This window comes from Schistocerca piceifrons, chromosome 5 (genome assembly GCF_021461385.2).
Source record: "Schistocerca piceifrons isolate TAMUIC-IGC-003096 chromosome 5, iqSchPice1.1, whole genome shotgun sequence".
In the NCBI taxonomy this organism is placed as follows: domain Eukaryota; kingdom Metazoa; phylum Arthropoda; class Insecta; order Orthoptera; family Acrididae; genus Schistocerca; species Schistocerca piceifrons.
In genome coordinates this window covers 487,684,278-487,711,337 of record NC_060142.1, presented here as the reverse complement: position 1 = coordinate 487,711,337, position 27,060 = coordinate 487,684,278, and the positions used below count along the sequence as shown (strand labels likewise).

The window sequence follows — 27,060 nt, the reverse complement described above, 5'->3', positions numbered from 1 at the left end:
CACAAATCTTGAACTAAATTTTAAAATGTTCCTTTGCAAAGGAAAATTCAAGACTCCGGCCCTAATTAAATTCTTGCACCACTCCAAAGATAAATGAAATAGATATTAGTGTCAGTGGCATTGAGAAATATTAGAAACTGCTAAAACTGAACAAAATCAATGCCTGAAGGAAACCCTAACAGATTATATATTCAATTTTCAGCTCAGCTAGTGCCTCTGTTAATCATAATATACTGTAGCTCTCTCAAACACAAAACCATGCCCAGTGTTTGGAAGAAAGTACGGATCACACCCATATGCAAGAAAGGTAAGATAGAGGAAATGATCCACGAAACATATTCTGAGCTCAGACATAATATGATATCTAGTACAGAGTGTGTTTGGATCCTTTGTTTTCAATGTTGCACAGTAATGATCCTGTAGACATTATTAATAGTAAACACAGATTTTTAGCAGATGCATTGAGCTATATTGAAGGACTGTCTGAGAAAAGCTGCACAGTATTCAATCTGGTCTTTATAAGATTCCAAAAGTGGTGCAAAGATTGTCAACTTGCTTCTAGTGATGCAGGAATGTATAACTTTGCACTTCACTTCAAAAAACAGAAACTGAAAACAAAAAAATGCATTCTTTGAGTACCAGTATGATATCAAAGAGTCATGAATGGATTGATTCAAATCATACACATAAATGAGTGTAACAATTTTTAGGGATATAAAATGGAATGATCACACATCGTAAGTCTGTCACAGGTAACACAAGTGGCAGACTTTGGTTTGTTGGTAGATTGCTAGGAAAATACAACCAGTCTACAAAGGAGACTGCTTCCAAAACACTTAGAATATTGCTCAAGTGTTTGGGACCTGTACAAAATAGGACTTACAGGGGATATTGAATGTATGCAGAGGAAGGCAGCACAAATGACCATAGGTCTGTCTGACCAGTGGGAAAGCGTCACAGAGAAATGACAGGTGCTTGACAATAGGTGCAAACTATCCCAAGAATGTGTTTCAAGGACCAGATTTAAGTGGTAAATCTAGAAATGCAATACAGCCTCTGCATATTGCTCCTCTAAGGACCATGAAGAGAAGATTGGATTAATTACGATTCACACTGAGGCATTTAAGAAATAATTTTTCCTTTGCTCCATCCATGAATGGAATGTGCAAAAGCCCTAATAACTGGTGAAATGTAAAATACCATCTGTCATGTGCTTCACAATGGTTTGAAGGGTGTAGCTGTAGATGTAGTTAACGAATTCGTGAAAGATTAATATAATTAGTCAGTTTTTGCTACATTTCATACAGAGCACAACAATTTTTCTAGGCACATAGTGCATGCAGAAACCAAATCCCATGTGCAGAGAATACTTGGGCAAGAAATAACAGAGGGTTCCTGGTTGGAGGTACTACCTCCAGGACTCCTACTGCTCCAGGGACACCAAACATCATGCATTCAACAAATGCATATATTTTTTAAAATTGTGAATGAGAGGGTGGCTTCATATCACAACACCAAGGATGAGTCTCATTGCACTCTGGTAAAGTCACACTTTATGTCATTATGACATGTACCGGGGCCAGCAATATTTACGAGCCCTGCAATGAACTTGTTACATCACACTAGTCAGCTTGTCCACCACACTTTATGAATGCTCAAATCCATGCAGGGCCCATGGGAAATCAGTATCCAATTGAGAAGTGGCCAATAATGGTCTTAATTTTTCATGTGCTAGCAAGAACTTCCATGTGTGTATTTAAACATACAGTCAAGAATTACTAAATTTGTCTGAAAGTTACTCACTCCCCACCAGAGGCGGCTGCTGGCACTCTTAAGACCTGTTGTGTCACATGCTGTGATGTACATGCCATGGCCTGTCTTTCTCGTGGGCCTCTCAGACATGATCACACTATATCAAAGATGACAGAGGCCATGTATCAACAAGTTGCTAAACTCTGATAGCCATTTTTGCAGATGAATTCAAGGATCAGATCATCATACCGTCAGTTGGTGTATTCGCTGCAATTTTGGAAGCTCTTCATGTCTCCATTTTCTTTGAAACTGTGAACTTGTCAACTTCTGGCAAAACAATTAGTTCAAAATAAGATTTGTAAACAGTAAGTTTGTCAGTTGTTAAAACATCGTGGTGGCTTATTCATTGCCAGCATGGTGGCTCAGCATGTTCAGTCAGAATATGTGAAATATTCAATGGTGAATTTGAAGGGCTGTCATGTGACATCCGCTCGATCCAACAGGGCAACGGAAGATTCTTCTTTATTTTTGAATTTCGTGGGATTTTTTGAAGGACAAGAGAAGAATTTTTCATCAATCTTTGAATGTACCGGTACCTCCACAATTTGATGATATATTGCACAAGCAAGTTTTGGTTTGCACAATTTTGTAAGTGCTTGAGATGCAAACAGATGCCAGCCAGGGTGGCCGAGCAGTTCTAGGCGCTACAGTCTGGAGCTGCTCGACCACTATGGTCACAGGTTCGAATCTTGCCTCAGGCATGGATGTGTGTGATGTCCTTAGGTTAGTTAGGTTTAAGTAGTTCTAAGTTCTAGGGGACTGATGACCTCAGAAGTTAAGTCTCATAGTGCTCAGAGCAATCTTTTTGCAAACAGATTTGAAGATGCTTTGACTACTTGTGGTTTACATAACATGTTAAAGGCCCAATACAAATGCAAAGAAATGTGTACAGTGGTTGTGCCAAATTTGCACACTATTTTATGAGCACAGAGGGGCAACTGCGATGGCAGATGGCAAAAATAAAAAAAAAAACCTCATTTAAAAGAAGTATATTTTGCACGCTTAATCGTTCAATAAAGATGAAAATGTGGTACATGTTCAATTTGTTTAATATTGTTGATGTGAGACGCACCAATTGCCTTGTTTCTGAAGTATTTTCGCCTCCAAAACTCGGTGAAAACTTAGAAATGACTGTCTCCCATGTTTTAATTTTCTCCAGCTTCTTTAAATATTCCTCACACTCAACATTCAATACCAATGGATGTTTTTTAGAGCTTCTGTATAGACTACCATCTCTAGCCAACAGCATGGCCCACATGGTCATATTATTAAATAACAACGAGCAGCGATACCAATTCAAGTACCGATTACACATGTGCGACGTAACCAAGTTTGCCAGGGGAAGTGTCATAAAGAACTTCCGTATGAAGGGGGTCTAAGAAAGACCAGTCCAGCTGGCATAATTGCATAAGTTTCAATTCATACTCTGAAGAATACCACCTTTTCTGTTAGAAAGTAATGAGAAAAGGCAAAACAAACTACTCCATTATCGAGAGCAGATTTCGTTTCTTTGTGTCATTTTCTCTTCCATATTTCTGAACTCGATGCTGTTCCTCACGGCTTACAACAAAGTAAATGGGAGACAAAACCGCCCTTTTTGACCGTGCCGACTTCCTTATTGACTTCTGCAATACACTGTTGTCAAGGTAAGTACGAGCCATAATAGCTCGATTGTTGAGGTAATAAAATTTCTCATATTGCACATCATTAAATCATACTATGGAATACAGTCAAGGACCTGCATCCAACATATATTCCAGGACTGAGCATTCTAGGATCGCGGTGAGGACCAAGTGGCTCGTGACATCACACCACCAAGTACCTGGTGCTGCTGTTAGGTGTCACACTCAGCGAGTTATTCTTTTCAAGACAAGAAAATGATTACAGTGTAGTATTTGAGTTACTGTCAGATTTTTTATGCACTCTGTATGTGTTTGCACTTGGGACAACAACCAAATTGTACAGATTTTACGACTGTGAGCACATATATGAGCTTTATCTAGTAAGGGGACCTGATGTACTGGCCATGCTCGATTTCTTTTAAGTATATGTATGAGGGTGAGTCAAATGAAAACCTTAGCAGAAGTGGTACAAAGCTGTATCACTTTTCAACATAATCTCCCCCATGCTCAATGCAAGTCCTCCAGCGCTTACAAAGTGCATAAATTCCTTTGGAAAAAAATTCTTTGGTAGTCTGCGCAACCATTCATGAACCACGTGACGCACCTCTTCATCCTCTGATTGCGTCTTTGAGTGGTCCAAACATATGGAAATCACTTGGGGCAAGGTCTGGTGAGTACGGTGGATGAGGAAGACACTTGTTGCCAGTTGGTGGAAGTGAACCCAGGTTTCGTCCCCAGTAACGTTTCTTGCAAGGAAGCCAACGCCTTCTTGTTCAAAGCGCCAAAGAAGTTCTTCACAAGCATCAACATGTTGTTCTCTCATTTCAGCAGTAAGTTGCCATGGCACACATCTTGCAGTCACTTTGTGAAACTGGAGCACATCATGCACAAAGTGGTGTGCTGACTCATGACTAATCTGTAAACATGCAATATCATTCAGTGACACTCGGCGGTTTTCCTTCACTACGGCTTCAACTGCTGCAATGTTCTGTGGAGTCACAACTCGTTGTGCCTGCCCTGGACTAGGAGCATCTTCCACTGAAGTCACACCATTTGCGAACGTCCTACTCAATTCGTAGACTTGCTGCTGTGACAAACATGCATCACCGCACTGAACCTTCATTCATCGATGAATTTCAATAGGTTTCACACCTTCACTACGCAAAAACCGAATAACAGAAATCGGTTCTTCCCTGGTGCTAGTCGCAAGTGGAGTGGCCATCTTTATACTGATACTGCGAAGGTACGTGTGCATCCGCACTATGCTGCCACCAACGAGTTAAAATTTCATAGAGTGGCTGAGATACTAGTTACAGCGCTCCTAGCGGCAACCAACACTAACTCGGCCGCCATGTTCTCCTTAGTCAAAACATTAGGAAAGCGTTACTGTTGTTTGTGTTGGAAGTGTGTCAGCTGTTGTGATATTACTGCAATATTTAACTTTTCTAGTTGACTTTTTTGTTACAAAATATAAAGTCAACATGCTTGCAGTGTGTTCAGCGTTCAACTGCACAAATCGCAGCGATAAAACAACAAATATTTCATATTATAAGTAAGTATATTAGTACCGAAATACGACACACGTTTTTTAATGTTTATTAAAGAGTCATTTGCGTTGGAACTGTAATTATGCTTAAGACAAATGCAGGAAAGTAATTTATTTATCGTTGATTACAGATTTCCTTTAAAAGATAAGGAAATTACAAAAAGATGGGTTATAAATATGAAGCGAGAAAACTGGTTTCCTACTACAGCCAGTTACCTCTGTTCAGCTCATTTTGAAGAGAAATATATGTACCACACAAATGTCCAGAGGCGCCTTTTGTCAAAAGCAGTACCTACTATCTTTAACTTTCCATCACATTTACAAAAGCAAGATAAAGTATTACGACCACAATCCAGAAAGCGATCTTTCGACAATTTGCAAGATAGTGCTGTTACAGTGACATCATTAGCACAAAGTAAGTCAATAATTTAATTTTAGTCGGTGTTCTTATTACTTTGAATTACATACTTTCTATTATAATCTTATGGTGTAACTCTGTTTTAAACTTATGATGTAACTGCATTCTTTCAGTGCCTGTCGGACCCACATCTGTTTCTGCTGACCACAATTACTGTCTACCAAGCCCTAAGAAGTTGAAAACACAATATAACAGAGTACAAGTAGAGAATGTGTGACTAAAGAAGCGGATAAAGCAAATGAAGCAACTCAGTGTACGACACAAAAGAAGAATAGTGCAGTTACAGACTTTAGTTGCTGGTTTGAGAAGAAGGCTATGTAGTTCAGTTTCTGATATGTTAAACAGTGAACATGTAGTTGGTTTGTTGAAAGAGCTATTGGAACTTCAGTGCATTGCTAAAGTATGCCATTATTCTCAGCAAATAAGGAAATTTGCCCTGACCCTACACATTTATTCTGCCAAGGCACACAGCTACTTACGAAAATTCGTGAAATTACCCCACCCAAGAATGCTTCGCCGTTGGGCAATGTCTGTGGATGGCCATCCAGGTTTTACTGAGGAGGGTTTCACTAAAATTGCCTCTGAAGTTGAGAATAGCACAACCCAAATTTTTGCAACATTGATGTTTGATGAGATGGCTATTAAGAAGGACCTTGTTTGGGATGGGGAAAAAATAAGAGGTTGTGTATAGTGAGACAGGTGACAAACAAAATTAACTGTACTGACTGCTTAGAAGGTATTTTTGCTTGTATTGAGGGTAAAAGAACTGGATTGATTGCAGTGAAAGATGTGAAAAACAGTTTAATCAATCCAGCTAATGATGTTGTTAAACTTTGTAATGTTGCTGAGAAGGTTTTCAGAAATAATGACATAATCCTGAAATGTCAGAAAAACGTTTTGTTGAGGTTCCAGACAGAAGTGTTGCAATTGGTGAGAGGCTCCTTATTTATAAACAATGAACATCTTTTTACAGAAACTGAATTTGGTGAAGAAACCCATTATGTTAAACTGATAAAACTGCTGCTCAAACACTTTTTTGTATGTCGAATAAATCACTTATGCAAATCAAAATCATCTGAGCAGAGAGGTAAAGTTGTGAGACAACTATACACGAAGCTTATTTTATTTAAAGGTCAGTGAAAAGACCGAAAAAATACGAATGTCAGTTAAAACATTGTAAAAATTAAATGTAAATAAATTATTTTACTTTTCTTGTATATTATTATTATTGAATTACTATGCTTGTGTTAACTACTTGTAACACATATTTCAAACAATATTCTCGTTCACAGTGTACTGGTTTTTGAGGCTTTGACTGTTTACTTTGAAATAGCGACAAAAATATCGCATTTCTGCGCCTGTTACTGTTTCTAATAGTTAACCACAGCGTGTTTAGGAGGTGGTACCTGCTCTAATTGCATTAATTTATGGGCAACAAGTAACGTTGGACGGACTTATTTGAGTTGTCTTGTAGTGTTATCTACATCGAAAAGTTTAGGCATATTTCGACAAAAACATCCCTTTTTGCTGTCAGTGTACACTGAAATCACTGCTGTCTATTGCTTGTTTTAGAAAAAATAAAGCTAGTATGGGCTATTTCAAGTAAGTCAAACGCAGTTACAAGGGGGCGGGACACAGCAGACGAATGCCTTGACTAAAGAAAACATGGCGGCCAGAACTTCAATTTGCTTCAAACATGGCGGACCTATAGCCACTCTATGAAATTTTAACTCGTTGGCTGCCACCTACAGGCCATTCTGCACGCTGTTTGTAGCATGCTTACCAACTTACAGGATAACGGCACGAAATTTCGATTTTTTTATTACAAATTTAAGGTTTGCATTTGACTCACCCTCGTATATTATCTAAAAGTCTGCGTCCATACATCTATCTATATCCATATTCCCGCTCCAGATACTGCTGGGTCTGGGTGCTTATGAGTCCTCTCCATTTGGCTCGATCGTTCCACCACTTTTCTTCTTCCACTTGCTGCCAGGTCACGCCTCTCACTTCCACAGATGTTCTCACTCCCGTTTTCCACCATGTTCTTGGGCGCCTTGTAGGTCTTTTTTCATCCATCTTTAGTTCTTCCATAATTTTGGGGAGTCTGCCCATGCATCCTCTTAGCATGCCCGTACCATCTTAATCTCTTTTTTTTCAGTTTCTTCTTTCATAATTTCTTGTTTAAGGTCCTTTGCGTCCATACGTCAGTTTGTTATAGTAATACGACAAAAAAATCTGCTTCTCAAAGAGAGATGCTTTCTGATGACTGCGAATTGCAAAAAGATGTCACAGTTGTTTTGCAGATTGTGTAGCTGAATATGCACAGAATCAGCTAAGTGAAAAAGCTGTGCAATATGCACGTTTATTTTTATATAAAAACCGACTTAGAAATTTTCCTTTGTGTGAGACCGCTTGTACACTATTCGTGTGTGCCGATTTGAAGTTCTAGATTCACATATTTTACTGTTCGCGTCGCTTCTGCTTAATCTGTCGTTGGTTGTATCAATACCCGTTTATACCATGATATATTGCGAAATTTCTAACTTTCGCGAGTGCAGCGATAAACTTTTATTGTTATCGTCAATTACAGGCTGATACTGAATTGTACTCTTTTAAAATTTTTGAGAATAGTAGGCCTATACTCGTTCAAAACAATCGTTCTCTAATTCCATTGTACAATTACGCGAGAAGTGGGTTATTTTTGAGAATTTTCGGACGCTTGTATTTTTGTTACTAACCAGTGCGAGTGTTTTGGATACATAATTTACTTCATATCATAACAAACGTTTGTGGTCCACAGCTCTGCCAAAGAATACATCACCCCTGAATATCATTGTATATCAACGCAAATAAACGTACGTTGTCGAGATTTTCGGAAGCTACCATTGTCCTTTGCATAATCTATGAGCAATTTTTAGTAAATCGTCGTTAGTGATTTAGTTACTGTAGTAGATTTTGTAACTAACATATTGTGTTACATCTAGTTTTCCCCAAAAGAGGGATAGCCCTATCTATTATCTGCATTTATCGTAAATTAACCCTACTTTCGAGTTTGTTAACAACTATAATTAGCCTCAAAACGTTTTAGGAACCTAGTGACCTTTACCACAGGTTTTTGTGTTGCCTGGATAGAAATCTCGTTTTGTGTACTTGTTTCAATTCTCGTATGGCCTTAGCAACTTTTTAGCTCAACAGATTAAAAGATAATCAGCGGGCTTAATTTAAAGTTATTTGTTCACTGCCTTGTAATACATAGCGCCACCCAAAATGCAACACCACAGTGAACGCTGTTCTCGAACATGGGGTGAATTGGTTGACGCTTGTAAGCAGCTGGAAATGGCCGTGACCGCTGTCAAACGATTGGCAGCTACCGTGACTTGGTGTGCTGGAAGAGCTCCCGAAAGTGATGTACCTGTGATACTGGTCCAGAGGTACATCCTCTGCAGAAAGTACAGGATCTGTCATTACTCGTCCATTTGACTGCGAGTGGCGTGTCAGTGGTAGATCTAGGCGTCCTGTACGGGGTAGGCAGGGAGCAGAGGGATCTCAGGCTATTGTACCTATCCTCCGGGTCAAAAGGTTTGAGATGCTGTCTCTTACTAAAACTGAGCCAATGGGACCCATTTTACCTATTTTGAGAAAACCTGTTTTGTCCAGTGTCAAGAGTAGGCAAACGTAAAAGGGTAGTAATCTATTAATCGTCGGTAATCCAAACGTATGGTGAATGGCAGCAAGGGACAGGAGATGACACAAAGTGCACTCAGTGTGTATGCCTGGGTGCCTCATTCAACATGCTGAAGAGGCTATTCCAGTAGCCATTAAGGAAACAAGTTGCAACCAAACAAACATGTTGTGACACACATTGGAATAAATGACATCTGTAATGTTGGTTCTGAGGTCCTACTTGGATCATTCCAGCGACTGGCGGAGAAGATTGAGAAGACCAACCTCACACACCTAGTTCTGATGAAGATCACTATTTTCTGAATTGTCCTCAGGACTGATCTCGGCCCTTTGGGTCTAAGTCGAGTGGAAGGGCGGAACTGTTTGGGCAAGACTCAGTACCAGGAGTGGACATAAAATGATAACTGAAACCTTCTGTCGCCAACCAGACTCATCTCATGATGTAACCGAAAACTTTAGAGAAAACCTCATTTCACATACTGTAAACGTTGGTGGAGACTTTAATCATCTGGTAGTTAACTGGGAAAATTACTGTTTGTTAATGGTGGGCGTGATAAGACATCCTGTGGAACATTACTAAATGCCTTCTCTGAAAACTACCTAGAACAGATAGTTAGGAACCCCACTTATGGTGCAAATACACTATGTTGGATATAATGGCAACGAACAAATCTGATCTCTTCGAGGATACCCACATCAAAACAGGTATCAGTGACTATCACACAGTTGTGGCAACAATGTTTACTAAAGTACAAAGGACAACTAAAACAAGCAGAGAGATATATACGTTCAGTAAACTAGGTAAAAAATCGCTCGTAACATATTTCGATGAGGAACTTGAAACTTTAAGTACAGATCAGCAGCATGTAGAGGAATTCTGGCACAAGTTTAAAAGAATAGTTGACCACGCACTGGATAGATATGTATCCAGAAGAATAGTTCATGCTGGAACGGAACCTCCATGGTACACAGTCACTGTAAAGAAAGTTCTAAAGAAACATACATTACTGTATAATAGGTGTAAAACAAAGCGTAGGGCTGTAGACAGAGAGATGCTGAATGAAACACGTTTGCTGTCAAGAGAGCGACGCGTGATGTCTTCAATGACTACTGTAGCAGAATGGCATTTCACAAAATCCAAAGAAATTTGATCATAAGTAAAGGCTATTATGGCACCAAAGTTAGTGTCCAGTGCCTAGCAAATGCGACAGGAACTGAAATTGAAAAACCCAGGAAAACTTCCCAAATTTAATCCTCACACCAGTGAAAAGATGAATGAAATAAGTATTAGCGTCAGCGGTGTTGAAAAACAGCTGAAATCGATAAAACTGAACAGAACTCCAGGGCCCGATGGAATCCCTCTTACGTGCTATACTAAATTTGCGGATGATTTAGCCCCTCTTCTAACTATTATCCATCGTAAATTCCTCGAACAAAAAACCGTGCTCAATTTTTGAAAAAAATGCCCATGTCACACCGTCTTAGAAGTGATACACAAAACTACCGTCTAGTATCCTTGACATCGATTTGTAGTAGAATCTTAGATTGTGTTCTGAGCTCAAACACAATGAGGTATCTTGAACAGAGTGACCTCTTCAGTGCCAACTAGCATGGATTTCGGAAACATCGATCATGTGAAACCTAACTCGCACTTTCCTCATGTGACTTATTAAAGCTCTGGGTCAACGCAATCAGGTAGACACAGTGTTTCTTGATTTCGGGAAAGCATTTGACTCAGTACACACCTGCGCTTATTTTCAAAAGCACGGCTATATGTGATATCAAGAGAAATTTGTGACTGGATTGAGGACTTTTTGGTAAGGAGGATGCAGATTGTTATCTTAGATGGAGAATCACCATTAGATGTAGAAGTAACTTCTGGTGTACCCCAGGGAAGTGCGTTGGGACTCTTGCTGTTCATGTTGTATATTAATGACCCTGCAGACAATAATAATAGTAACTCAGTTATCTATAATTAAGTACTCTCTGAAAGAATCTGCATAATTGTTCAGTCAGATCTTAACAATATTTCAACATGGTGCAGAGTCTGGCAACTTGCTCTAAATGTTCGGAAATGGAAAATCGTGCACTTCACAAAACGAAGCAACATAGTATCCCATGACTATGGCTATGACTATTGGAACCTGTCAGCTCACACAAATATCTAGGTGTAGCATTGTGTAGGCATACGAAATGGAATGATCACATAGGTTCACCCGTGGATAAAATAGGTAGTAAACTTCGTTTCATTGGTAGAATACTGGGAAAGTGCAATCAGTCTAGAAAAGAGATTGTTTACAAACCACTCGAGCAGTCCATGCGAGAATACTGCTCAAGTGCGTGGGAGCTGAGTAACAGGGGATATTGAACGTATACAGAGAAGGGCAGCACGAATGGTCATAGGTTTGTTTACTCCATAGGAGAGTGTCACAGAGGTACTGAAGGAACTGACATGGCAGACTCTTGAAGACAGATGTAAACTATCCCGAGAAAATTTAAATAAAGTTTCAAGAACCAGCTTTAAATTTTTACTCTAGGGATATACTACAATCCCTACGTATCGCCCACACAGGATCGTGATGATAAAATCAGAATAATTACAGCACGCACAGAGGCAATCAAACTATAATTCTTCCCGCGCTGCATACGTGAATGGAAGAGGAAGAAATCCTAATAACCGGTACAGTGGGACGTACCTTCTGCCATGCGCCTCTCGGTGGTTTGCAGAGTATAAATGTAGATGCAGATGTAGGGTATTTGGCCTCTCTTGCGGGATTACGGCAGTAAGAAAAACATTAAGACCTCATGCGACCTTTTCAAAGTGCGAGGAAAACAAAAACAATAAAACAAGGATTAAGGATACACTAAATCCATTATCTTAACTACAGTAAGCTCGATGAGAACATGATAGCAGACTACATCACTGTCCTATGGTCGTAATCGTAAGCTGTTTGCAGCATAACCAAGATTTCAGAACACAACACTCGACGCAGTCAATTTCTCAGTGAGCGACTCACGATGTGATTAGCGGTTGAATTACACGAAGGCATGTGATGTGTGCACTCACCATAATTGATTTTGGAATCATTTTATTTACTGACATGTTAGGCGTGTTGCCTGCTGTCAACATTGGTAAAGTAATCAGTACGCTTACCGGAATTCGATTCAGGTGACACAGCTACTCTCATCTGTCTCCTAGCCGAGAGATTTCTCAAATCTGGTTTACATTGGAGTGTTTGGAAGCAAACGCGCATTCGCAGACTACTCGCAAGTGTTCACTGCCATTCGCTTGTATCTGTGAACAAGAGTTTACACTAGAGGGAGCGAAAGAGAATACGAGATAACGTGCATAGCCTGTGAATGCTGCGTTCCTGTTTTTTGGCGGTAATAAGTACGTGTAAGAAAGAGAATGTTAATAAAATGTGATTAATAAAATGCGAATGTACATACGGCCTATCACACAGGTTGCTCGATAAAATCTGCTATACAATTTGTTAGAGGGCAGGTCGCGTCATCTCAGGTAACCCATTTGTATCTACACTATGTGATCAAAAGTGTCTGGACACCTGGCTGACTATGACTTACAATTTCGCAGCGCCCGCTATCGGTAATGCTGGAATTCAGTATGGTGTTGCCCCCCCCCCCCCCCTTAGCCTTGACAACTTCCATCGCGCAGACATACGTCCATTCAGGTGCTGGAAGGTTTCTTGGGAATGGCAGCCCATTCTTCACGGAGTGCTGCACTGAGGAGAGGTGAGGCCTGGCACGAAGTCGGCGTTACTAAACATCCCAAAGGTGTTCTATAGGATTCAGGTCAGGACTCTGTGCAGGCCAGTCCATTACGGGGATTTTATTGTTGTGTAATCACTCCGCCACAAGGCGTGCGCTATAAACAGGTGCTCGATCGTGTTGAAAGATGCAGTTTCCATCCTTGAATTCCTCTTCAACAGTGGGAAGCAAGAAAATGTTTAAAACATCAAGGTAGGCCTGTGCTGTGATAGTGCCACGCAGAACAACAAGAGCAAACCCCCTCCACGAAAAACACGACCACACCATAACACCACCGTCTCCGAATTTTACTGTTGGCACTACACACACCGGCAGATGACGTTCACTGGGCAGTCGCCATACCCATACCCTGCCGCATTGCGTACCGTGATTCGTTACCCCACACAACGATTTTCCACTGTTTAATCGTCCAATGTTTAAGCTCCTTACACCAAATGAGGTGTCGTTTCGCATTTACCGGCGTGATGTGTGGCTTATGAGCAGCCGCTCGACCATGAAATCCAAGTTGTCTCACCTCTTGCCTAACTGTCATAGTACTTGCAGTGGATCCTGATGCAATTTGGAATGCCTGTGGGATGGTCTGGATAGATGTCTGTTTATTACAGATTACGACCCTCTTCAACGCTCGGTGGTCGCTGTCAGTCAACAGACGAAGTCGGCTTGTACGTTTTTGTGCTTCACGTTTCCACTTCACTATCACATCGGAAACAGTGGAAATAGGGATGTTTAGGAGTGTGGAAATCTCGCGTACAGACGTATGACACAAGTGACACCGAATCACCTGACCACGTTCGAAGTCCTTGAGTTCCGTGGAGCGTCCCATTCTGCCCTCACGATGTCTAATGACTACTGAGGTAGCTGATATGGAATATCTGGCAGTAGGTGGCAGCACAATGCACCTAATATAAAAAACGTATGTTTGTGGGGGTGTCCAGATACTTTTGATGACATAGTGTATGTATAATACAAACATAAGTAATATATAAAGATGAAACGTTGCTACCGAAAATCTCGAAACTTGACCGATTTACTACAAAATTTTACATGAAGCTCTAAAGAAAATTCGGACGGACGTAGATTATATGTTTTTGTAATATACTGCATATATAAATATGTATGTAACATGAGAAGGAGAGACGCTGTTACCAAAAATCTCGAAAATATCTTGACGGGTTTACTTCAACTTCGTACAAGGCAATCTACTGAACATTCAGACGGAAATGGACATAGGGAGGGGGGAGGGGGAAGAGATGGCCCGAGAGATGAAGGGAGGAGGAGATGTACGGAGAGAGAGAAGGGGGAGGGATCTGAAGATGGGCAGAGAGAGGTGGGCAAAGAATTTAGGATGTGTATGCAATTCCTACACATATTTAGAAATTGCAATGCATTGCCGGGTTCGCTAATAATGATACACTTTTGTAGGTATGTTCAGTGTTGTGTGTGGATACTGTCTGCAAAATGGTTCGCGAATAGAATTAGTAGTAAAGAAGTAATTAATTAAAACGACATGGATAATGTGACAGTTTACTGCACGAACAGCGAAAACGTAGTAAGCGATAAGCTTTTTTCGTTTAATTATTTTGTAGGGGATGTCACGGTAAAAAAAAATAATAATAATAATCTTACTCGTATGTGTACAGTTTTCTGTAAGTAATTAAGCGCTCTTATTCTCATATACTGGATGAATATAGACTGGGTATTTGCGCTCACTCAGTTACACTGCATCAAGATATATACACAGTTCCTAACCGTAATTTTTGTTTTGTTCTGTTAGAACTTCAGCGTAAGATTATACCTCTTAACGAATAGATTATGACACCATTTTAAATTTGGTCAATAATTATGAACTATTGAAAATAATATTTTTCTTGCCCCTGGAAGCCATTAGATAGGCAACCTGCAACTGGTAGGTTGCATTTAGTAATATCGATACTGTTTAGTAATTTAAAAGAGTTGCGGTCATTGACTGTTTATGTAATATGTTAGCAGCTAATATGCGTTCTGTATGTACTTATAAAAGTATTTTAATAATGACAGGTACCACCCATGTAATATGGTGCGTACAACCTACCACGCGCCAGTAAATAAATAAAAGGACGCGTTAGGTACCCGACGCTGAAGAGACCGTTAAAAGTCTTCAGCATAAACTGATAGATTGAGTTTGCAATTTAGAATAAATATCCAAGCGCACATAAAAACTGTTCTCCATTGTAGGTAAAATGTACATACCTAATCTTTTACACCAATATTATATCGCTGGTCTTATAGAGCACAGCTAAACTGCTTGAAAAAATGTTTGCGTCATCTGCGTTCTTGAGAATGTGTCAACTTAAATTTTAGGGGAAGGGAGGACTAAAAGCATTAGTTTTATGAAACTGAAAAATAATTTGATTGCGAAGAGCCGGCCGCGGTGACCGAACGGTTCTAGGCGGTCCAGTCCGGAACCGCGCTGCTGCTACGGTGGAAGGTTCGAATCCTGCCTCGGGCATGGAAGTTTGTGATGTCCTTAGGTTTAAGTAGTTCTAAGGCTAGGGGACTGATGACCTCAGATGTTGAGTCCCATAGTGCTCAAAAAAAAAAAAATAAAATAAATAAATGCGTAGAAGAAGCAAATCAATATTTTAAATGTTGGCTGTTGGAAAATTCGCATCCGTGACATCAAATTCTACTGCTGGGTACCATTCAGTGCTGTGATAAATGAAGAACCACCGCCTGGATCACAGTTTGTTTTATTAATAAAGACAACCGATTTCGATCATCTTCAGGTCCGCCGCCGCAAGGAGCAGTTTATCAACAGTGATAAGTATGACATAAAACCAACTTGATTTTTACGTTACTTTTACATCATTCATACTATTGTTGACAAGATGCAACCTGCGGCGCCCGACATGAAGATGATCTGCAGGGCACATCGAAACCAGTAGTATACAATGTAATGAAAGAAAATGTGTTTCTTCATTTATTAGAACAAATGATATGACAGTTAATAAGCCTTGCCATCAATTACGAAATTCAGTATTGGGTTGCTCTACCCTTTTCGTTGTAGCACTCTAGGGTCCTCCGTGGCGTGATGTCTACAAGTTGATCGAGACGGTGTTGCTCGAGCTGTACCACTCTTCAACGGTAGCCCTGCGCTCGTCCAGAGTAAGAAGAGCGTTTCTGTGACAATACATTTGGGTTTCCCCTGGTCCCAAGCACGCGCAGTCGGGCTACCGCATGCCATTGGATTCGTTTGGTTTCTGCATGGAAATTGTTCACGAGGTGAGCGCGATGTGCTCGTCTTGAAAAGCGGACCCGTTGCCGAGGACTGGTCTGGACAATAGGTTGGAGAATCCTGTCCCAATGCTACGCAGTCCTCAAACTATCTTCGATAGCGATGAGAGATGCCCGACTTCAGTACATAATACGGCCCAAAACAAGACTGACCCACATACGAGATGAACCCGTGAGACTGCATACCTGAGACGTGCATTGGTAAATGGTTGCCTCCTCACTGTTCTACGACGATCGTCAGGCGTCAGACAGATCCTGCGCTCGTCGCTGAAGAGAGCCCCATGACACTGATCCAGGTTCCATTCCAGAGGAGAGAAGTTGTTGCTCTTTTTTAGTAGCCTCTAGGCAAACTGATCAAGTGAAGACCGCTGCATGTGTGAGTCGACACAGAACTTCCATCTCCCTTCGGATAGGAAAAGCGCAGTTCTGTTTCACTAACCCCGGGGTACCTACGAGCCATAATTTTTAGGTAAGAGTCAGCAGCTGTTGCTGTTTACCTCTGGTGGCAAGCATGAGACAGGTCTATAATGTTCTGTGTTTCACAATGGCAGTCGAATGTTCGGAATACGTCATTGTAGTCTCTGTCAGTCTGGATTCATGTGCTGACAACCCTGTCTTGCGTCGAGTGACCGTGTGCACACGGTATAAGCTGAAACTGACTCTTGGAGACATGTTGTTAGGCTGAATATTGTAGTGTAGACAAGATGCATCGACTTGTATGCGATTAGAGCTGCACCGGGCTGCAAGGAAAATGGAAGGCTCGTGTTTACGTCCGTGACGCACGTGGGCTTTCTTATGGATTTCTCCTTATTAAAGAAGTATTGTGAAAATCTTTTAAATTTTAAAAATCAAAAAAAGTCATGAGAGCGGTGCAAAACTGTTTCTCAACAGTTTTAAAAAAAATTTTTGCTAGTGTGCCCATTAACTGCGTGACTTTATTTGCAGGAGACATACACGATAGTAATTGAGTTTTATTTTTCAGGTTCTTCCCACAGTGAGGTTTAGTCAACATTATCTCTCGTAGCCAGGTGTGCACCGTTTCTTGGGGACCAGATCCACAATCTGAAGGCCACATAGGGCACCGACGCTTCATAGAAGAAGGCGTCAGCCTTTCCTGTTTCAAGATCTTTTCAGCTTCTGCATACGGAGGAGGCTTAACGAACTTCTATGCAACAAACTTCCTCCTTCCTTCTCTACCCGCTAATGAGGAAGATTTTTAAAACTTCTGAGCACAACAAATCTTATTTTAGGTCCATCTACAGGATGTTCGGAAAGTTGCAGTGCAGTTTCAACGTATGTTGGAAATGAAGTCCACGGGCGACTATACACGTCTGACCTCCTTAATTTTATTGGGAAGCAGTTTCTGCAGATCTGAATGTGATATGGTTCTCAGATGGGCAGTTATTTAAGTTTTTAGGTTACAAAGCGTGCGTGGGCAACTGGAGTATACTACAGACTTTGCCCCACCTCCCTCCCCCCTCCCAAAAATATCTGGTAGAGAAGGGTCGGGAGAGCGAGGAGGGCATAAGTATTTTAAGGAGATACGTTCCCTAGAATACTCTTCCAGAAGACGCATAATGTCAGTAGCTATATCCACAGCAGTGCCATCTCGTTGAAACATGAGTATTTGATTTCCTCTTCCTTTAGCTGGCCAATGAAATCACGGATCATTAAACAATAATTTTTGCTGTTCACGGTTTCTTCAAAAAATAAAAGCCTAATAATGCGCCGTCTGTACATTGCTACCAACACTCCAATTTTCTGATAAGGCAATTACGTTTCAAGCTCAGCACATGGATTGACCATAATCGTGTGTTTAGTGTGTTAACATGACCGGAAGGGTGGAGCCAGGCCTCGTCTGTATAGAAGGTGACGTCAAGAAAAAAGATGTCATCTGTTTCCAATAGCAGATTCGCATCTTTCAGTTTTTGCAGTGCAATCACTTTATACGGGAAGAATTTCAGCGTTTGCCTCACCGCTTTATGTCTGGTTGCGAGTCCATATCTTTTCCTTGTGCCAACTTGCACAATGATTTTATTGGACTCGCTGCATAGAGTAAGGAATATCCAACAATTTCAGTTCTTGTAGTTTAGGTGGACCTCCAGTTCGTTTTCGTTCGGCATCTAGCTCTGAACCTGTCTCTCTAAATTTCTCAGTAAGTCGACGAGTCGCATTACGATGAGGTACAGCTGTCTCCGTGAATTTTTCAGCAAATGCCTCCTGCACTAAATCCGTGTATTTATCCCTTGTCGAAACACATATTCAACGAGAAGAATATGTTCCTCAGTTGAAATAACCATAATTGGAAAACAAAATGTACATTTAAACACTACACATCACATTCAACAGCTTTCATTAACTGAACCGAACAGTTAAATGTTACGCAACAGTAAAACGAATTAAAAAACAGTTGCGTACCTAAGAAAAAACAGTACTGCCAACTCGTGTTCTGCAAACTCTGTTTTGAACTTCCGACGTAACTACATCAGTCAGTAGTCCACGCACAGTGACTAACCAAACGTACTATACAAAACGAAAGTGTGAAAGTGATGTATACAAACGACAATGGCCAAGCAGTTATGCGATGATGACCCTGTTAATTTAAGTGGTGAAACGTTGTACGGAGATTTGGAACGATCCACTCAACCACGCGAGGCCAAAAGAGAAGCTGTTTGAATAAAAAAGCAGCGGCTTTATCAGGATTTTCTTAATGGCAATAACGTCTGGAGGGATTGGCGACAAACTGGTCACGCTGCCACGTTCGTGGCTCGCTCCTTGTACTGTCTTGCAGGCAAAAGTCGGCCAGTCAGGACAGGCCCAAGGCATAATTCTTGTGTGCTGCTCACATTGTGCTTACGATAACTTATTCACTGCCCAAGTCTCAGCGTAGTCACACAGCCAGTGGCACTGAATATGTGATATACATTACAGACAATATGTTACGTAGATTCACTCAGTTCTGTTTGGTGAACGCAAACGTATCAATACTTATTATCTAAACAGAATTGACACCGTAAAAGATTTGTTTATGACACACAGATTTGAAATGGCGACGTCGTCACTCGGACGTAGCGACAGCATTTCTGTCAATAATATAAAAATGTTTCTTTCTTGATCACAAAGCATTTTTTTAACATATGGCGTGTTTCAATGTCTTATGCACAATATGTTTGTTGTGGTCTTCAGTCCTGAGACTGGTTTGATGCAGCTCTCCATGCTACTCTATCCTGTGAAAGTTTCTTCATCTCCCAGTACCTACTGCAGCCTACATCCTTCTGAATCTGCTTAGTGTATTCATCTCTTGGTCTCCCTCTACGATTTTTACCCTCCACGCTGCCCTCCAGTACTAAATTGGTGATCCCTTGATGCCTCAGAACATGTCCTACCAACCGATCCCTTCTTCTAGTCAAGTTGTGCCACAAACTCCTCTTCTCCCCAATTCTATTCAATACCTCCTCATTAGTTATGTGATCTACCCATCTAATCTTCAGCATTCTTCTGTAGCACCACATTTCGAAAGCTTCTATTCTCTTCTTGTCTAAATTATTTATCGTCCATGTTTCACTTCCATACATGGCTACACTCCATACAAATACTTTCAGAAACGACTTCCTGACACTTAAATCTACACTCGATGTTAACAAATTTCTCTTCTTCAGAAACTCTTTCCTTGCCATTGCCAGTCTACATTTTATATCCTGTCTACTTCGACCATCATCACTTATTTTGCTCCCCAAATAGCAAAACTCCTTTACTACTTTAAGTGTCTCATTTCCTAATCTAATTCCCTCAGCATCACCCGACTTAATTCGACTACATTCCATTATCCTCGTTTTGCTTATAAAATGCTTGTCTATGAATAGCACGCCAGTGTAGCCTGCACTATAATCTGAACTAAGGTTCAGCACCCAATTTGCTGCTTATGATACTGCACTTCAGACTGGCGTGCTATTCGTAGCCAAGCATTTTATAGTACCTCATATTGTGCATAAGGCACTGAAACAAGTCGCATGTTTAAAAAAATATGTTGCAATCAGACATAAATATTTTTATACTAGCTACAGAAAGATATGTTCGAGGAATCGCAGCAGACATTGTCCAAATGCTGTTAGAAAAGCTGCCTCTAATAAGAACGTTCCAGCAAATCTCTGAGCATGGATACGGATTCCCATTGCGGATCCGCGTGCAACACATTTGTGTTGCAACAAAGCCTGCCATAGGGAGACTTTGTTGCCGCAGTAGAATGTAAATTACGATGCAGCTTGGAGTTTTTCACATACATGAGACTGTGCCACATGTGAAAGTCACCTAACTGTCGAGAAATCTACTGCTGCCTTTGGATAGAAATCATGACCTTTGTATTTATAGTGTGACAAAGTCGAAAACATTTTTTTCAGGGAGCATTCTAAAATTCCACAGTAATCATGCAATGGTAATAAACTCCAAAAGCTCAAGGAACAAATAACCTTAGTTGGTTGGTTAGCTTGTGGTTGATTTGTGGGGAGGGGGGGGGGACCATACGGTGAGGTCATCGGTTCCATGGGATGAGGATAGGATGGGGGAGAAAGTCAGCCGTGCCCTTTCAAAGGAACCATACCGGAATTTGCCTCAAGTAATCTAGGGAAATCACGGAAAAGCTAAACTAGGATGGCCGGACGCGGGTTTGAACCGTCGTCCTCCCAATGCGAGTCCAGTGTGCTAACCACTGCGCCACCTCGCACGGTATAATCGTATTCAGAATAAAAGAATAGGAGAGGACTTGAAAAAGTAAGTTATAGATTATCATGGCAAGCCAATACCTTTTATCGAAAGCTGCATAATGCTTGAAAGTGACACAGATGCATTACAGTATATTTCAACGTAGTAACCAAGTCTCTGCAAACAATGGCTGTAGCGTCCTACCAGTTCCTGGACGAGATGAACCTCTCCTTGGTCCCGGGACCATTAAACTACCGCTGTGCGAACAACCTCATCTTACAAAAACCTTTTTCCGTAAATGTCGCTTAGCTTGCCGATAAAATGGATATCGCATGGTGGGAGATATGGACTTTATGGCGGATCAGCTCAATCACGTCTGTGCTGCCTTAGTGCAATACAGTGGGGTGCCAAAAGCCGTGCGATACTTGCTAATATCGTCTCGGACCTCCTTTTGTCCACCATAGTACAGCAACTCGACGTAGCGTTGCCTCCACAAGTCTTTGGAAGTCGCTGCGAAAATATTCAGCCACGCTGCCTCTACAGTCGTTCGTAATGGCTAAAGTGTTGACAGTGCAAGATTTTGTGCAGGATTACATCCCATAAATGTTCGATGGGATTCACGTCGGTCAATCTAGGTGGTCAAATTATTCGCCAGAATTGTCCAGAATGTTCTTCAAACCAGTCACGAACAACTGTCGCCTAGTGGCACGACGCATTGTCATCCATAAAATTCCATCATTATTTGGGAGCATGAAGTCCATGAATGTCAACAAATAGTCTCCAAGTGGCTGAAAATAACCATTTCCAGCCAATGATCGGTTCAGTGTGACCGGACGACCCAATCTATTCCACATAAACGTAGCCCACACCATTTGGAGCCACCACCAGCTTCCACAGTACCTTGTTCACAACATGGGTCTGTGGCTTTGTCGGGTTAGCGCCACACTCGAACCCTACCATCAGCTCTTACCAACTGAAAAGCGGACTCATCTGACCAGGCCATAGTTTTCCAGTCGTCTAGGTTCAAATGTCTCTGAGCACTATGGGACTTAACATCTGAGGTCATCAGTCCCCTAGACTTAGAACTACGTAAACCGAACTAACCTAAGGACATCACACACATCCATGCCCGAGGCAGGATTCGAACCTGCGACTGTAGCAGTCGCGCGCTTCCGGACTGAAGCCTGGAACCGCTCGGCCACCGCGGCCGGCCCAGTCGTCTAGGATCCAACGGATGCAGTCACGGGCCCAAAGGTGCTGCAGGCGATGTGCTGCTGGCAAAGGCACTTGCGTCGGTTCTATACTGCCATAACCCATTAACGCCAAGTTTCTCCACACTGACCTAACGAATACGCCCGTCATACATCCCATACTGATTTCCGTGGTTATTTCAAGCAGCGCTGTTTGTCTGTTAGCACTGACAACTCTACGGAAACACCGATGTTCACGGTCATTAAGTGAAGGCCGTCGGTCACTGCGTTGTCCTTAGTGAGGGGTAATACTTGAGATTTGGTATTCTCGGCACTCTCCTGGCACTGTAGATCTCGGAATCTTGAATCCCCTAACGATTTCCGAAATGAAGTTTCCCATGCGTGGTGACGTCGAACGGATGGGCACAATTATAGACTTATATCTCTAACGTCGATCAGTTGTAGAATTTTGGAACGCGTATTATGTTCGAGTATAATGACTTTTCTGGAAACTAGAAATCTACTCTGTAGGAATCAGCATGAGTTTCTAAAAAGACGATCGTGTGAAACCCAGCTCACGCTATTCGTCCACGAGAGTCAGACGGCCATAGACACGGGTTCCTAGGTAGATGCCGTGTCTCTTGACTTCCGCAAAGGCGTTTGATACAGTTCCCCACAGTTGTTTAATGAACAAAGTAAGAGCATATGGACTATCAGACCAATTGTGTGATTGGATTGAAGAGTTCCTAAATAACAGAACGCAGCATGTCATTCTCAATGGAGAGAAGTCTTCCGAAGTAAGAGTGACTTCAGGTGTGCCGCAGGGGAGTGTCGTAGGACCGTGCTATTCACAATATATATAAATGACCTCATGGATAACATCGGAAGTTCAATGAGGCTTTTTGCGGATGATGCTGTAGTATATCGAGAGGTTATAACAATGGAAAATTGTACTGAAATGCAGGAGGACCTGCAACGAATTTAGGCATGGTGCAGGGAATGGCAATTGAATTTCAATGTAGACAAGTGTAATGTGCTGCGAATACATAGAAAGAAAGATCCTTTATCATTTAGCTACAAGATAGCAGGTCAGCAACTGGAAGCAGTTAATTCCATAAATTATCTGGGAGTAGGCATTAGGAGTGATTTAAAATGGAATGACCATATAAATTAATCGTCGGTAAAGCAGATGCCAGACTGAGATTCATTGGAAGAATCCTAAGGAAATGCAATCCGAAAACAAAGGAAGTAGGTTACAGCACACTTGTTCGCCCACTGCTTGAATATTGTTCAGCAGTGTGGGATCCGTACCAGATAGGATTGATAGAAGAGATAGAGAAGATCCAACGGAGAGCAGCGCGTTTCGTTACATGATCATTTAGTAATCGCGAAAGCATTATGGAGATGACAGATAAACTCCAGAGGAAGACTCTGCAAGAGAGACGCTCAGTAGCTCGGTACGGGGTTTTGCTGAAGTTTCGAGAACATACCTACGCCGAGGAGTCAAGTAGTATATTGCTCCCTCCTGTGTATGTCTCGCGAAGAGACCATGAGGATAAAATCAGGGAGATTAGAGCCCACAAAGAGGCATACCGGCAATCTTTCTTTCCACGAACAATACGAGACTGGAATAGAAGGGAGAACCGATAGAGGTACTCAAGGTACTCTCCGCCACACACCGTCCTTGCGGAGTATGGATGTAGATGTAGATGCGTCTAGCTCCAACGACCGTTCCGCGATCAAAGTCTGTTAATTCCCATGGTGCGGCCACAAGCACGCCGGAAACCTTTTCACTGCATTTGGCTCATAAACCGCTATAATTTCTGGGTGAATCTGCGTGCAGCCTAGGCATTTAATACTCCAACTTTAAGAGTACGTTTCCAGTTGCAGCATTTCACTGCTTCACTGTGATGCATCTGTTGTCCATACTGCTACAGAACTCTGCAGTAAACCCGAAAATGTACTTTCTTCCGACAATGCGCCACACTCGTTGCGCAATACCGTTTGGGTGGGACGACATCTGTAACTTACTTTCTGACTTCCCTGCATATTAGGAAAAGTAAACCACGTGGCAGAATTTAACAGAACAGAAGATGAGGACACTACCCAGGCTCTTACCGACCTGCTGGACGAGGAACGAAAACAAAGATGGCACAAGCTGACGGAACAAATGGACTTCACACATTCAAGCCGTAAAAGCTGGAGTCTCATGAGAAAGCTGGGAGGAGCCAACTACAGGAAGTGAGCAGAGGCCAGTATCCACCCAAACAAAATCAGCAAGAAACTCAGGGATAACGCCAAGATAACAGTGACTCATGAGCAAAGAAAAAACATAAAAGCTCAGATGACTGTGGCACTGCAGGAGTGTGAAGAAAAAGCCGACATGTTCACGGCAGCAGTCCAAGAAGAAGAGGTGAAGATGGCACTCCAACACACACGGGCAGGGAAGGCAGCTGAGCCAGACAACATCCTCCCTGAATTTTTGAAAAATCTTGGACCAAAAGCGCTGAAATGGCTATGCGAACTATTCACGAGAATAATGAAAACCTGTGAAATCCTTAGAGAATGGAAAACAGCCAAAATCATTGCCATACTTAAACCAGGGAAGAGTGGAACTGACGGGTGGAACTTCAGGCCAATCTCATTACTGTGCAGAACCTACAAAGTGTTTGAAAGGATACTGTTGGAAAGACTTAAACCAGTACTGGAGGAAGAACTACCAGTGGAGCAAGCAGGTTTTAGACAAGGGAGAAGCTGCTGCGACCAGGTGCTGGCACTTACCACACACATTGAACGAGGCTTTCAGGAAAAGAAGAAAACAGGGATGGTTCTCATTGACCTGGCATCAGCGTACGACACCGTATGGCCAAATGGTCTCATGTTAAAACTGGCAAATATAGTCAAATACAAAACAACGCTGAAGCTCATGAACAACATGCTAAGCGAAAGGAAGTTCAGGGTCAAATTAAATGGTGAAACCAGCAAGTCCCATACCCTAAAAAATGGTCTTCCGCAAGGATCAGTCTTAGCTTCCTGGCTCTTCAACATCTATATAGCAGTTTGCCTGATCTGCACTCACGTAAATTTGCCTACGCATATGATTTAACCATTTCAGTGCAAAGTAACTCGTTTGAAAACCTGAAATCAACACTAAATGAAGATCTAGCTACACTGAAAAAGTACTATGACACATGGCACCTTAAAATCAATGTGACAAAAACAGTAAGCACAGCCATGTATCTAAACAACAAGGAAGCGAGAAGGGAACTGCGCCTGGTTTTAAATGGTAAGGCTGTCAGCCACGAGAATTTCCCAAAATATCTCGGTATTAAGCTAGATCGCAGCATGACTTTCAGACACCCCCTAACTGATACTGCCCAAAAGCTAAAGACGAGAAATAACCTGATCAACAGACTGGCAGGCACCACTTGGGGTTGTGATGCTGCCACTCTACGAATTGCTGCACTGGTACTGGTGTATAGCACTGCAGAATATTGTGCCCCAGTCTGGAGCAGAAGCCCGCACGCCAAAAAAGTGGATGTACAACTAAATGGCACTCTGAGAACCGTCACCGGCACTCTCAGGCCAACCCCCATTGAGTGGTTCCCGGTGCTGGCAAACATCGCTCTTGCTTCCATACGTATAGAGAAAGCAACCCAGGACATAAGAGAAAAAATTGAAGCAAACCCAAGGCTACCCATACATGCCGACATGGGAGGACCCACGAGACTCAAGTAAAGGAAACCTATCCCCTGGAGCAGAACATTGGGCTCGGAGGGTCTCGATGCTGAATGGAAGAATGCATGGCAGGGTCTGAGAAGAGGCGTCGTGGAAAACCATCACCTAATCCACGACCCAACCAAAAGGGTTGAAGGCTTCAATCTCAACAGGAAACACTGGTCGGCTCTAAACAGGTTTCGCACGGGAATTGGACGGTACAGACAGCAAACAACCAAATGGGGCTATACAGACGATTCGTGTTGTGACTGTGGCGAGGTACAAACAATGGACCATCTTCTTGTTTGTAACATTAATGGTTTCAGAGACGGCTCTCTGATGTCACTCCACAAGTTAACGGACAATGCCAGGAAATGGCTCCATAATCTTAATGTTACTGTGTAATTAATTGTCTTCAATTTATGAGATTTTTGTTCCATTTAATGTAATAATGTAGTTTCCCTGACATAATTGTAATGTAATGACTGATTTAATTTGTTTCCACATTGCAAGTTCCAAACGTTTATTGTGATTTATATTAATCTTATCTGTTCTTTGTAAAATGTATCTGACAGATCGAACGAGATATAATAAAAAGTAAACCACGTAGTAACTTGACGTTTTTCAGAAAGGCAAAGCATTAAATGCCAGCGCGAACGGCCGTTCATATTCAAGATTCGGACGTACAGCCTGCTCCCTCAGATCCATTCGAAGCCACACGAGCAAAGAAAATAATATATTTATGTTCCCCTTTTCTGGCTACCACAATTGTCACATGAATTCGATTTTTCACCACAATAAGGAAACTTCAGTCTGTTGTTGCACCACATTAGCGATGAACGATGGTCAACTGGCATTTTATAAGACACGTCTATGATACTACACGAGGTGCTCAACACTTCCTGAATGGTGGCTCTGATTAATTGTCCTACAGGAATTCTCCACAATCGGTTAACATTTTGTCTGGTACTAGAGGGAAGGCTCCACCAGAACCATTGATTTTTCAATAACAATTACAAAACACCACATCACAATATGCACGGAGACAAGATTCTCTGAACTTACCCTCCAGTAGATTGCAGTCACAGAACCACAAAACAAATTACAAACTGGAGGTGCCCCCCTCCCGCCGAACAATCATTTATAAATTGCGCCTGGGAAATGTCCGTGTCACGTGAGCTCCGGCCTCGCTCGATAACAAAAGGCAGCTTCATAGAATTGCTAAGTGGGGACCGAGCTCTTTGTGTCCCGTTGGCATCAATTATTTATTGAGCCAAGAGCAAATAACGAACATCGCTCTGTCTCACA

General features: G+C 41.8%; 2 protein-coding genes across 2 annotated transcripts in view; one reads left to right on the top strand and one right to left on the bottom strand.

The window, feature by feature from the left end:
• Window positions 1-26,855, bottom strand: part of LOC124798507 (fatty acid synthase-like) — a 379,784-nt gene extending 352,929 nt beyond the window's left edge. The window contains exon 1 of the mRNA XM_047261946.1: window positions 26,818-26,855. The gene's annotated coding sequence lies outside the window, so the exon portion shown is untranslated. The remainder of the gene's footprint in view (window positions 1-26,817) is intronic.
• LOC124799098 (THAP domain-containing protein 2-like) lies at window positions 3,388-5,615 on the top strand. Its single transcript, XM_047262636.1, has 3 exons — window positions 3,388-3,458; window positions 5,112-5,395; window positions 5,512-5,615. The coding sequence occupies exons 1-3, from the start codon at window positions 3,388-3,390 to the stop codon at window positions 5,613-5,615; spliced, it is 459 nt and encodes a 152-aa protein (XP_047118592.1).
• Window positions 26,856-27,060: the final 205 nt, after the last annotated feature.